Source organism: Pongo pygmaeus, chromosome 18 (assembly GCF_028885625.2).
Source record: "Pongo pygmaeus isolate AG05252 chromosome 18, NHGRI_mPonPyg2-v2.0_pri, whole genome shotgun sequence".
Taxonomy (NCBI): Eukaryota; Metazoa; Chordata; class Mammalia; order Primates; family Hominidae; genus Pongo; species Pongo pygmaeus.
This window is the reverse complement of record NC_072391.2, coordinates 1,191,119-1,204,420: the sequence shown is the minus strand read 5'-3', so window position 1 is coordinate 1,204,420 and position 13,302 is coordinate 1,191,119. Positions and strand designations below refer to the sequence as shown.

Sequence of the window (13,302 nt, the reverse complement as noted above, 5' to 3'; positions counted from 1 at the left end):
GGTGAGTCAGGGTCTGCTGAGCTCATGGGGAGGCAGGCAGAGGGGGTCTCAACTGCCAGAGACATTCCACCCACCTGGAATGACCCACTGCAAGAGGAAGGACCTTGCCCTGTGCTGCAATCCCAGAGGGCTTCCTGAAGGCGGCAGCCTAGATCTTTGTCCAGCAGAGCCCATCTTCAGGGAAGACTGATGACCCCGACCCTGTGTACCTGCCCTAGCAGAAGATACTCCTGACCAAGCCTCGAGATGTGGCTGGGAGGGGAGTGGGGTAGGCAAGGCCCACCTGGCAGGGGGGCCAGGCTTGTTGGGGCAGCTGCTGGTAGAGTCAGGAGGGGGCCTACCTTGCTCAGGGGGACCCAGGTTGGCTCTGGCTCCCCCTCAGCACCAAGGTGGGACCATCCTTCCCTAGTCTGGGGGAGGCAGAGGAGCGGCCTCCCAAGGCCCCTGCAGGCCCTGCCCTGGGGGCTCCAGACGAGAGGCTCTCTGGGCCGGGCTGAGACTGTGCCTCCCTGCACTGTGCAGGGCCCCCCGCACCAGGCCAGCCTTGGGAGGACTTTCCCTGGAGCAGGCCAGCTGCCACGCCCCAGGGCTCTGCCCAGCCACAGCAGGTGGGGCCTTGGGCGGCCACCCGCTCCTGAGTTCGGAGGGCTGTCTCAGAGACCTGTGTCCCATAACGGCTTCCCCTCCATCTGCTGGGTGTGGGGGCCCCAGCTTTGGGGACCAGGACTCCCCGACTCCAGGTGTGCAGGGTGCCTGGTGCGGCCCAGAATGTAGCAGCCCTGGAGCCTCAGCCTTGGCCTCACCCACTGGGCCAGGAGCGTCCGTGCCCAGGAAGAAGCTCCCGCCTCCACCGGCTGTATTCCCAGCGGGGGCAGGGCTGGGCTGCCGTAGGGTCTGGGGGCTCCAGCTGGGGCACCTCCTTCTCAGTCCCTCCCCTCTTTCCTCTCCCCCAGCCCTGGCCAAGATGGCAGCCCCCGCCCTGCTGCTCCTGGCACTGCTGCTGCCCGCGGGGGCCTGGCCCGGGCTGCCCAGGAGGCCCTGTGTGCACTGCTGCCGCCCGGCCTGGCCCCCTGGACCCTATGCCCGGGTGAATGACAGGGACCTGTGGAGGGGGGACCTGTGGAGGGGGCTGCCTCGAGTACGGCCCACCATAGACATCGAAATCCTCAAAGGTGAGGCCCGTGGGTGCTGCCTGCATGCTCCCCAACCAGGACCCAACAGCCCACAGGGAGTGTGGGGCACCTGGGGCTCGGGAGGAGGGATGGGAGGGGCACGCTGAGCACCAGTGTCTGCCCTGGCAGCGCTCCCTGCCCAGGGACCCCCGGGCTCCCCCCGCAAGCAGGAAGAAGCCTGACTTGGGGAGGGACCCACGAACCAAAGTGGGGTGCTGAGGACCCTGGGGAAAGGGGCCAGGGTTCCTGAGATCCCCAAAGTAGCAGCCCCTTGGGAAGGGAGACTGGGCAGCCCGCTTGCTCTGAGACCCCTTGACAAGGCTGCGCTGTCCCGAAGGCTGTACTAAGGTTAGGCTTGGGTAGCACCTTCCCAGCCTTCTCATTCTTTAACACCCAACGCAGACCGTAGCTGGCCCTGACCACCCATGTCCCCACCCTCTCGGTGGGGACGGCCTCGCCAAAGGCCTTGGTCTAGCCACACCTTTGGAGAACGGCTTCTCCCCATCTTACAGACGTGGACGCGGAGGCTGGGAGAGGGGCCGTCACTTGCAAAGACTGTGTCCTTACAGTGACCTGGGTGCTGGAATGGGGGAGGCCTGCCCAGCCTGGCCCCTACCCGCGGCTTCCGCTTGTCCCCTGCAGGTGAGAAGGGCGAGGCCGGCGTCCGAGGTCGTGCCGGCAGGAGCGGGAAAGAGGGGCCGCCGGGCGCCCGGGGCCTGCAGGGCCGCAAAGGCCAGAAGGGGCAGGTGGGGCCGCCGGGCGCCCCGTGCCAGCGCGCCTACGCGGCCTTCTCCGTGGGCCGGCGCGAGGGCCTGCACAGCTCCGACCACTTCCAGGCGGTGCCCTTCGACACGGAGCTGGTGAACCTGGACGGCGCCTTCGACCTGGCCGCGGGCCGCTTCCTCTGCACGGTGCCCGGCGTCTACTTCCTCAGCCTCAACGTGCACACCTGGAACTACAAGGAGACCTACCTGCACATCATGCTGAACCGGCGGCCCGCGGCCGTGCTCTACGCGCAGCCCAGCGAGCGCAGCGTCATGCAGGCCCAGAGCCTGATGCTGCTGCTGGCCGCGGGCGACGCCGTCTGGGTGCGCATGTTCCAGCGCGACCAGGACAACGCCATCTACGGCGAGCACGGAGACCTCTACATCACCTTCAGCGGCCACCTGGTCAAGCCGGCCGCCGAGCTGTAGCCGGGTGAGGGGCCCCGCGGCTGAGCACCGCACGCGTGTGTGTGTGTGTGTGTGTGTGTGTGCGTGTGTGTGTGTGTGTGTGTGTGTGGTGGGGTGTGGGCAGCGAGCATCAGCACCGACTGCGTGCCGGGATTGGTTGAGCGCCGACTGTGTGCAGGGATTGGTTGAGCGCCGACTGTGTGCAGGGATTGGTTGAGCGCCGACTGTGTGCAGGGACTGGGCCATGTGGAGTGCTGGGTGTGTTGGGAGGAAGTCTGACCCGCACCTGCCCTCACAGGGGCTAGCGCACAGGAAAGGACCACACGAAGCCACATGGACGGAGGCCTGTGGTGCTGGGTGTGCGGTGGGTGGGGCCAGGTGGTGGAGCGAGCCGGGTGCCTCCACATGGGGTGGTCGGAGCCCGGTTGCTCACCCAGGTACTCTCCCTCACGGCCGAGGGGCCATTCTGCTTATAAAAGCTGTGCCAGGCACCCTTGCTAAGGAGACATTCATTCGACATTGGTATTTGCCAAGCATCTGCCCGGTGTGGCTGGACCCGGGAGAGGCCAAAAGGTAACTTCCAGGCGGTGTTAGGGGCACCCAGCACTCACAGTGGCCGGGAGGGTGGGGCTGGCCTAGTGGAGGCTTGTCCTTGGCAGGAAACACGCGGCTGAGCGCAGGGGGTCAGTTTTGGGGGCTCACTGGTCCCCATTCTGTCTGAATGGGTGGGGGCTGGAGGAAGATTGGACCCTGATGGGCACCAGAGCTAGGGGGAGCCTCAGACCCCCACGGAGTCGCCTCATGCTTAGACAGGGATGAAAGTCGGGTCCACATGGCCTGGCTGCAGTTGTGGGGGCAGAGAGGGCCCCATTTGGGAGTGTGGGTGGGTCGGTCCCTCCAGGCAAGAGGCTGGTCCAGCCCTGGTCACTGGAAGCCTCTGTCACCCTCACCGGCTGGAGCAGCTGCGGCCCCTCCCGGAAGCTCTCCGGGCCACATGCTCACTTGTCTCTGGAACCACCTGGACCCAGCCTGGGCCTCCCTCCCCCGCTTCCCAGCCCCTCTGGCCCAGCCTCCCACGGACCACCTCCTCCTCCTCGGTGTGCGATCCGTGGCAGCACGGCCACTGGGCCCAGGCAGGAGCAGCGTCAGGAGCAGCTGAGCCATGCTGCCTGGAACCCTCACAAGGCCCTCCATAAAGCATCCCCGGGTGGGGGCAGGCGAGCCCCCACAGGTGCACCCAGCGTGGGCTCATGGGGGCCCGTGGGTGCTGAACAGATGCAGGGATGCGGGGTCCTAGGTGCCCCCACAGCCCCTTGATCCTTGTCCACCCTGGGACGTCCCAGCCCATGGAGTGCCCGGCTCACCCGTCCCCCTCTTCAGGGCCTGCCCTGCCCCCACTCCCTCCCCACAGGGGCCCCCACCAGTACTGACCAATCTCTGAGCAGCTGGGCCCACAGCCTGCCCCAGGAGGGTCTGTGAGGGGACAGCCCCCAACATCAGGGTGCTCCCTGCAGGATGGGGCCAGCCGAGGAGGGAGGTAGGAGGGCAGGGCTGCGGCCCCCAGGGCAGGGGGACCTTGTCTGTCCATCTGGCGGCACACACTGGCTGGGAGGAAGCAGCTGGGAACAGTGACCCTCCCTGTTGCTGCGGGGCCCCAGCCTGAGGGGCTGCTTAGTCATCCCCACCACCCACCACTGGGCCAGGTCTGGGGCAACCCGCAGTGGGGGTCGGGCAGAGGAACTGGGGGAGGAGGGGGCAGGGTGGCAGGAGATGGGGGTCAGGGGCCATCTCCCAACACAGCCGCCGTTTTTGTGTGAAGACTCCAGACCTCCCAGCCCCACCCTCAGGAAGTGCGGTCCCCTCCTTACAGACAGACGCCCGCCTGTGGGGATCCTGGGAGCCCCGGCTGGCTCGCCCGCCTCTCCACTTCGCCTCACTCCTGTCCTGGGACAGAGGGTGCCCTGCCCTTGGGAGGTGGTGCTCCGAGGCCCGGCCAGAGTCTGCAGAACCCACGCGTGTGTGCTGGGAGCCACTCCCCAGGCAGGCGGGGGAACAAGCGTGGCCCCCAACAGCGCAGGACACGAGGAGGGGGCAGCTATGGGGGACCGCCATTTGCTGTGCACACATGGCCCGTCTGCAGGGAGAGGGGCTCTGTCCCGGCCGTGCCACCCCCACCCACTGCCCAAGACTGCTGCCTCCCAAGTCCCCCAGCATCCATCTCTTTCCCTGAGGCTGTCCCTGGGGCCAGGCTGCCCCGCAGCACCCCCAAGTGGCTCCGTACTCAAGTCCCACCTTGTGTGTCTGGGGGAGGGGCGGTAGCAGGGCTTCTGGGAGTGTGGTGACAACCAAGGACAGGAGGGGCTGTGGCCGGTGGCTGGGGCTGGTGAACCCTGTCCCTGCTAGAGACAGGAGGGGCACTGGCGCTGGGGCTGGACCGGGAACCTTCCCTCTCTTCGCCCCACACTGAGGTGGGCGGGGCCTCAGGCTGCACTTTGGCCCGGGGCCTGAGTCTTCTCCTGGCTGGGATAGCGGGACACACCCAGGGCGCCCGGCAACCGGCAGGGGTCAGAGCCATCTCCAGGCACTCACGGGGCCTTGGCACAGAGGCTTCCGCCTTAGAGATAAAGGCGCCCGAACAGGAAGGTGCAGGCCGAGGGGAGATTGGCAGACCCCAGGCCTCCTACGCCGACCAGGACACCCTCAGCCCTACGCCGCGTGCTGAGGGCCGGTGGCGCTAAGAGGTGCCAGCAGAGAAGCCCACAGCCTGGTTCTGGCTGCAGCAGCAGGGCTCCTGGTCAGCACTCTGGGGAGCCTTGTGCTCACTCAGCCGGTTCCCAAGTGAGGACACCCAGTGCTACACAGGCAGAGCCAGGCTGCAGCCACGTCCCGCCCACCCCGCACAGAGCCTGTGTCCCTGCCAGCTCTGCCTGTCACCTCAGCTTCCCGTGCAGCAGGGGGTGTGCAAAGGCCTCTGTCGGGGACCCCAGAGCAGCTGTGAGGGGCCCTGGGCTTGCAGGTCTATAGTGGGCACTGCCCAGAGCCGAGCCCTGGGTGTCCGGGCCCCGGAGGACGGCTGCACAGCTCCAGGGGTTCCTGCTTGGGGGGATCCCCAGGAGGAGCCTGTTGGGGTCAAATGTGGCAGGTGCTTGAAGAACCAGAGGTGGGGGGTATGGGCTGCTGGGGGTGGGGGTCCCGGCTGGCCATGCAGAGGTTCTTGGCCCCGGTGAGAGAGCAGGGCTGGATGGGAGATGGGAGCCAGGGGTCCGGACCACCCCAGGGCCGGGGAGGACATCTACTCTCGCAGGCTGCCTGTTCTGCACCAGGGAAGCACCCCAGAATCCCAGACAACCGTTCCCTTCCCTGGCCCTGGCCCAATGGCCCTGGGGTCTCCAGCCTCTGTGATTCCAGCGAGCCTGTGCTGCCAGGGTGGCAGGTGGTCCTGAGGAAGAGAGTCCCGGGAAGACGACAGCCCCTGCACCAGGGAGCCCAGAAAGTGCCCGTCACCAGGCCCAGCCAAGGATCCGGACGTGACCACAGCAGGCCGGAGGCCAGGCGCTCATTCCGAGGGACAGGCTGGACCTCCCAGCACAGACGTCGCCGTGGCCTGTGGGCAGTTGCAACCGCTGATATTAAGAAGCCTGCAGCAGGGGTCGGCGGGCAGGGGTGCAAGGTCTCTTGGAAGCTGGCGGGGGTGTCTAATGAATGCCAGTGGCGACCCGGGTTCTCAGAGAACTGGGGTGGGGAGATGCCCGTGAGAGCCTCAGACAGCAGGACCTGCATCCCGCCAACCTTCCAGGTTTATTTGTTTAAAAAACAATGACTGAGAACTGAAACTGAGACAAGATAAGGTCACGATTCTCTGCCAAGTGATAAACGCCTGAGGGATGCTGCCAGCACCAGGTGGGAGCGGAAAGAGGGATGCTTGGTAGAGGCCAGAGACACGAAAAGCAGCGACAGCCTCGTGCTGCCCTGGCCACTTAGGAGACAAGGGGGAGCCACCCCATCCGAGCCGCGCCGGGCACCCCCGTGGTCGGCCCGCGCCAGCTTTAATCATGAGTCAACCGCACAGGAAGGGACTGGGGAACATGGCTTCCCGCGGGGACATCCCTGTGGCATTCCAGGCGAGCATCAGGCTGGGGAGGCAGCTTATCCCATGTGACTTTATCCGTTTAGTGGGATTCCAGTAAAAATCCAATTTTAAATGTTTAGGTGAAATTCATACTACGCAGAATTGAGCATTTGAGAGTGAACAGTTGCGTGGCACTGCACACTCAGCCGTCACCTCTGTTTAGTTCCCAAATGGTTCCGACCCCCTGAAAGAAATGTACACCCCTCAGCAGTCGCTCCCCGCTCCCCCTGTCCACCCCCTGGCAGCCACTGTTCCTCACTGTGTCTGTGAACGGCCCCGTTCTGGGCATTTCATGGAAATGGAGTCACACGAGTAACATTCTGTCCTGTGGATGGGCCACATTTGTTTGTCCATTGTTGATGGACACCTGTGTCGTTTCTACCTTTTGGCTATTATGGATTATAGATAATGCTACTATGAATATTTCTGTAAACATTCCATTTTTTTTTTTTTGACAAAGTCTTGTTCTGTCACCCAGGCTGATGTGCAGTGACAGTCACTCACTGCAGCTTTGAGCTCCCAGGCTCAAGCCATCCTCCCACCCCAGCCTCTCAAGTCACTGGGACTACAGGCACATGCCACCATGCTCAACTAATTTAAATTTTTTTTTCTTGTAGAGATGGGGTTTCGCCATGTTGCCCAAGCTGGTCTTGAACTCCCAGGCTCAACTGAGCCTCCAGCCTCGGCCTCCCGAAGTGCTGGGATTGTAAGCATGGGCCACCACGCTGGCCCAAATTCCATTTTTTAAAATTTTGTAAAAGCAGTGTTGAAGAGAACCTGGAAGAATGTATAGGATTCTAAACAATTTTAGCTCAGCTCAGTGTTGGGTGGAGACTTTCCCTATTAGATATCATAACACAGTGGCCACAAAGCAGAGACCAGACTGCCAGAGCTCCTTGCCCCCAAAGAACAAGAGGGCGCCCCATATACCAGGAAATATACCAAGAAGGCAGAGGCAGCCACAGGGAGGGGTATTTTTCATTTGAAATTCATGTCGCCTATAATCTCAGCACTTTGGGAGGCCGAGGCGGGCGGATCACCTGAGCTCGGGAGTTCAAGACCAGCCTGACCAACATGGAGAAACCCCCTCTCTACTAAAATTACAAAATTAGCTGGGTGTGGTGGCACATGCCTGTAATCCCAGCTATTCGGGAGGCTGAGGCAGAATTGCTTGAACCCACGAGGCAGAGGTTGCGGTGAGCTGAGATTGCACCATTGCACTCCAGCCTAGGCAAGAAGAGCAAAACTGTCTCAAAAAAAAGAAAAAAAAATCATGTCATATGATAATACAAATTTCAGTTGAATGAAATAATTATCAGCCATATAATCTTTAGAAACATGTGGGACCAGCTGGGCGCAGGGGCTCACACCTGTAATCCCAGCACTTTGGGAGGCCGAGGCAGGTGCATCATCTGAGATCAGGAGATTGAGACCAGCCTGGCCAACATAGTGAAACCCCGTCTCTACTAAAAACACACAAATTAGCTGGGTGTGGTGGGGGGCGCCTATAATCCCAGCTACTGGGGAGGCTGAGGCAGGAGAACTGCCTGAACACGGGAGGCAGAGTTTGCAGTGAGCTGAGATTGCGCCACTGCACTCCAGCCTGGGTGACAGAGTGAGACTCTGCCCCTCACCCCTCACCCCCAACACAAAACCGCCACCAAAAGCCATGTGGGATTGTGGTATGTACACCCATGTTCACAGCAGCATTACTCACTGTAGCCAGAAGGTAGCTAGCTGCTGTGGTCAGAATGTGCCCCCAGAATTCCTATGCTGAAGCTGATAGTCACTGTGATGGTATTAAGAGGTGGGGTAGGCCGGGTGCAGTGGCTCACACCTGTAGTTCCAGCATTTTCAGAGGCCGAGGAGGGCAGATCACCTGAGGTCAGGAGTTCGAGACCAGCCTGGCCAACATGGCGAAACCCTGTCTCTACCAAAAATACAAAAATTAGCTGGGTGTGGTGGTGGGTGCCTGTAATCCCAGCTACTCAGGAGGTTGAGGCAGAAGAATCGCTTGAACCTAGGAGGCAGAGGTTGCAGTGAGCCAAGATTGCACCATCGCTCTCCAGCCTGGGCAACAGAGCGAGATCCTGCCACACACACACACACACTCACACAACCACCACCAACAAAACCCGTGTGGGATTGTGAGATGTGCACCCATGTTCACAGCAGCGTTACTCACTGTAGCCACGAGGTAGGTGCTGTGGTTGGAATGTGCCCCCAGAATTCCCATGCTGAAGCTGATGGTCACTGTGACGGCACTAAGTGGTAGGGTATATTCTATGACAGCAGTAGGAGTGGACTCAGACTGTGGACACAGCCCAGGTGTCCGTTGATGACAAATGGAAAAACAAAATGTGGTCCATCCATGCAAGGGGACAGTGGTCAACCTCAAACAGGAAGGAAATTCTGGCACGTGCTCCATGGATGAGCCTCAAAGGCAGTGCGCTGAGTGAAATAAATCAGTCACAAAAGGACAAATGCTGTCTGATTCGAATTGCACGAGGTACCTAGAGGACTCAAATTCATAGAGACGGAAAGTAGAAGGGCAGGTGCCAGGGCTGGGGGTGGGAACAGGAAGTCGTTTAATGGGGACAGAGTTTCAGTTTGTGACTTTGAGAAGAGTTCTGGAGATAAATGGGGGTGATGGTTGCACCACAATGTAAGTGTCCTTAATGCCACAGGACTATCCACAAAAATGGTTATGGTGGTAAAATTCTGTTATACGTATTTTACCAAAATGTTAAAAAATATGTGGGGACATTTGGCTAATCTGTGAATGGGGAGAAACCTCCCACTGATAAAAAGCAGAAGAATTTTCCAAGTAGATACGTGATAGGTTGGACTTCATGAAAGTAAAACGTTCTGCTTTGTGTCAATCCTGAAACTAAAACATGGGACCCTAGGAAGGGCTGTCCCAGGGACAGCAAAGGATGGCCTTCCTGCCCTGCAAGGGTCTTGCGCAGATGGAGGAGGAAAACTTGAGAGGAAATAGAGAATTTGGAAGATACAGGAAGGAATGAAAAATCATTGTGGATTCACACCATCATGAGTGCCAGTGTCTAGATATTCTTGTGTGGCTTACAGGCATCTCCAAGCTGCCTGGTCACTACCATCATCCGTGTCCCTCAGGAAACACATGGGCAGGGCCTGGCAGGGGACCACAGTAGGCAGACCCAGTGTACAGAGAGCTAGGCAAAGCCATAGCCAGGTGGACAGGAACAGCAGCCAGACCTCCCTCTCCTGTGAACCTCTCCCCACTGCACAGGCAGCCATGGAATCCTTGCCTCGCTCTAGGGAACTGCCCCCACCGTGGTTCCTGGAGGCAGAGTTAGGAGAGAGAGGACAGATGTCTGAGGGCACAGGCATGGCCAGCACTGCCCTTCTGAAGCTCCAAGCCCCCATGGAGGGAGGCATCCACGGGCAGGACCTGGGCACCAGAGTGGGGTGAGAGGCAGGAGCTCTGACTGGGACAAAGGCAGCTCCTGCACATCCCCTCACTCTCCGGCCACCCTCTCTGGGACGATGAACATCAGAACAGGGACTCAGGTGGAGGGGCCAGTGTCTTCTGTTCCACGGCCCCATCTCACCCATCCCACTGCTCTACATGAGTTGCCAACCACTATAACAAAACCAACAGCTTCCAGCTGTGTTCGGCCACTGGAGAGCCCAGCAGGCCCTGGGAGGGAGAACTGGGGAGCCCAGCAGGCCCCGGGAAGAAGAACCGGAGAGACCAGCAGGCCCCAGGAAGGAGAACTGGGGGGACCAGCAGGCCCTGGGAGGGAGAACTGGGGAGTCCAGCAGGCCCTGGCTGTCTCTGCTCCACAGGTAGCCTCTCCTCTCCCAGCCATCTCATCTCCGGGTTCTGATGACCCTGCCCCAAACCTTGAACCTCGAGGCTGATAAAGCCAAGGTGTCAGCCAGGGCACTGCACTCCCCCTCACTTCACAAAGGGCCTTTTTTTTCTTTGAGACAGGGTCTTGCTGCAGTGCAGTGGCATGATCAGAGCTCACTGAAGCCTCCGCCTCCCAGGCTCAAGCAGTCCTCCTGTCTCAGCCTCCCCAGTATGTGAGACGACAGGCATGCACCATCACCACTGGCTAATTTTTGTAGATTGTGTAGAGACAGGGTCTTACTATGTTGCCAAGGCTGGCCTCAAACCCCCGAGCTCAAGTTGTCTGCCCGCCTCAGCCTCAGCAGTTGCTGGGATTATAGGTATGAACCATTGCACCTGGCACCTGGCCCTGACGGTGTCCTTGTGAGCCCTCCTCAAACCGCACTACGCGATCACACCCGTTTCCCAGGAGGGGGACAGAGCCCTGGGAAGCATGGGTTGAGGAGGGGGAACCACAGAAGGCTCGTGAGCAGCAGAGGAACATGAACAGATTTGTGTTTGGGATAAAATGGGGCTGGAAGTGGAGGTGGGGTTGGGAATAAGAAGGGAGGCATAGCCAGAGGCGGGGGCTGCTGTGGCCGAGGCGGGGTGGGGACAGAAGAGAACGAACCCAGGAGGTTGACTCCACCTAACACCCTGCCAGGGGCCCTGGGCGGCTGCTGCCACCCACAGGAGTGCAGAGCCCGAGGTGGCTCCAGGCCTCCACGGGGCAGCGTGGCCAGCGCCCATCTCTGCTGCACCCATGGGGGTTGCTCGTGCTGCCAAGACCCGGCCTTGGGTGGGCAGAGGGGCCCGTCCTAGGGGCAGTCTTCCGCCAGACCGCCTCCCTGAGACCCCACAGCTGGTCCCACTCCCCGTCCCCACCCCACCCACTCTCTTGGGGTCTCGTCTGGTGGGAGGAAACGGCTTCCCCGGGGCCCTGGGCCAGTGGCTGCTTCTGGAGGCGCCATGGCTGCTGGTGGCCTCTGCCCCCTTCCCTCCCCAGGAAGCCTTCCGGGTCCCTCCACAGACCCCTACGTCCCGCCCCAGGGCACCCCTGCTGATGGGGCTGGGCTGGGACGAGGGTCGGCCCGCCGGGGTCTGTCAGCCTTCACGACGGCCCGGCCGCAGTTTCCCTCACTGTGGGGCTAACGACACCTCCCCCTGCCTGTGGGGGCTGCTTCACCTTCGCCCCGTCTTCCCCACACCCGCTCTGCCAGGCAAACAGATCCCTCCCGCCCTCCTCGTCCTGCCCCGGCGTGTTTCCTGAGCAAGGTCACTGGAGTCGCTGGAGCCCAGAGCCAATAAAACCCAGTGATGCGCGCAGGCCGGGAAGCCACCCCGCCCAGGATGTTTGCTCTGCGCTGCGCGCCCCCCCCCCACCAGGTTCTCGGGTGGCCTGCGAGGGGTCTCGGCTCTGCAGCCCCTGCCACCCACAGGCCCCCACTGCCCCAGGAGGTGAGGATGTAGGGGCCCAAGGCCCATGCTCCTTCCAGACACTCATCTGACCCCTACCCGGCCTTTCACGCTGGTGCCCTGGGGGCATCCGGGCCTTGTCCTCTTCCCCCTGGCTCTGCCCAGCCTGGTCCATGGGCTGCCTGGGACCTCCCCAGACATCTTCAGCCCTCTCAGCCCACCGAGGCCATCAGACCCTGGGGCCTTGTCCTCCCACGGGCTCCAAGCAGGAACCAGCCAGGTGCCACTGCCCCCTTCTCCAGGCCTGACCAGGGGCTGCCTCTGCCTCGTGAGCACCCCTGGGGCCCCGGCCCCGGGCCAGGCCGCTGCGTGTTCTCCTGGATGACTCACAGCCTCCACACACTCCCTGTGTGTGCCTCTTCCCGCCTCTCATCCAGTCTCCTCTCTCAAGCTGGAGTGAGCACAGCTTCGTCCTTCCCGGGGGCAGCATGGGGGCAGAACTTGGGGGGCCTGGATCTGCTCCTCTCTCTGAATTGACCCCCACAGCTAACCCCCCGGGCCCCTTTGCCTCTGAGCCTTCCCATAGGCTGTTCCCTCTGCCTGGAATGCTCTTCTGGTTCAACCTTAATCCCACAACCCAGCCCCATGCTGGTGCCCTGCAGGCGTGTTTGTCCGATGGAGACACGTGTTCAGGGCTCAGCCAGCCCAGGGGGTCAAGGGCAGTAAGTCCCAGGCCCAGCTGTGGGGCTGCCGTCACGAGCCCACCATCCCCAGAAGGTCAGTGTGGCAGGGTCCTGGGGGGGTCAAGGGAAGAGGAGGCTGTGCGTGGCAGGGAGGGTGTGCACCTGATGGGGACGAGGCTATGACCAAAGGCACAGATGTGGGCTGTGGGTGGCCAGGACCAGACTGGGCAGCTCGGCAGGGCCGTGATGCTGGGGCCTGGCACGGACAGGGACCGGGGTCCTGGGGGCTTCAGGCTGGACGAGGCGGGGAGCAGGGTGGCCCGAGGCTTGTGGCCGGGTTGAATGGGCTGGGGGTCAAGGGCATCTTCACCCGAGAGTGAGGGCGCTGGCGCCTCTGTCTGCCCCGCGTGGCTGCCGGCCCTGCAGGGAGAGCGCCCGGCGTCAAATCAATTGGAGAAATTGATCTTGGCAGGGATTTCCGAGCCATCTGCTCGGTCCCCAAAGCCTTCTGAGAGGATGAACATGGCACCCAAATCCCTGGGGAGGCAGGTCGAGGGGGGTGCTGCAGTGTGAACGGGCCTCGGTTTCCCCCAGTGCACCCTGGATGCACCCCTCTTTGGTGACTCAAGAGGCAGAGCTTTGTGGACCCCCTGCAGAAGCCCACCCTGCCCCGCCCAGAGCTGTCAAGAAGCCGTGAGGGGCAGCTCCAGCCTAAGACCCCGGGCAGCTTCCATCATTTTTCACCCTGTTCACTAACTCCACGCCTCCTGCTTCCTGCTGGGCATTTGGCCGCCCCCATCCCGGCCTTGTCTGGCTCAGCAGGGCTGGGGCCGGGGCCGGGCCCTATGTTGGG

General features: G+C 61.8%; 1 protein-coding gene across 1 annotated transcript; it reads left to right on the top strand.

Moving 5' to 3' along the window:
• Window positions 1–964: 964 nt before the first annotated feature.
• C1QTNF8 (C1q and TNF related 8) lies at window positions 965–2,365 on the top strand. Its single transcript, XM_054455377.1, has 2 exons — window positions 965–1,172; window positions 1,815–2,365. The coding sequence occupies exons 1-2, from the start codon at window positions 965–967 to the stop codon at window positions 2,363–2,365; spliced, it is 759 nt and encodes a 252-aa protein (XP_054311352.1).
• The last annotated feature ends 10,937 nt before the right edge of the window (window positions 2,366–13,302 follow it).

Excerpts from the sequence above, each read along its gene's own strand:
- C1QTNF8 (XM_054455377.1), top strand. The coding sequence starts at position 965 with ATGGCAGCCCCCGCCCTGCTGCTCCTGGCACTGCTGCTGCCCGCGGGG. Across the intron at positions 1,173-1,814 it reads AGACATCGAAATCCTCAAAG|GTGAGAAGGGCGAGGCCGGC; the intron begins GTGAGGCCCGTG and ends TGTCCCCTGCAG.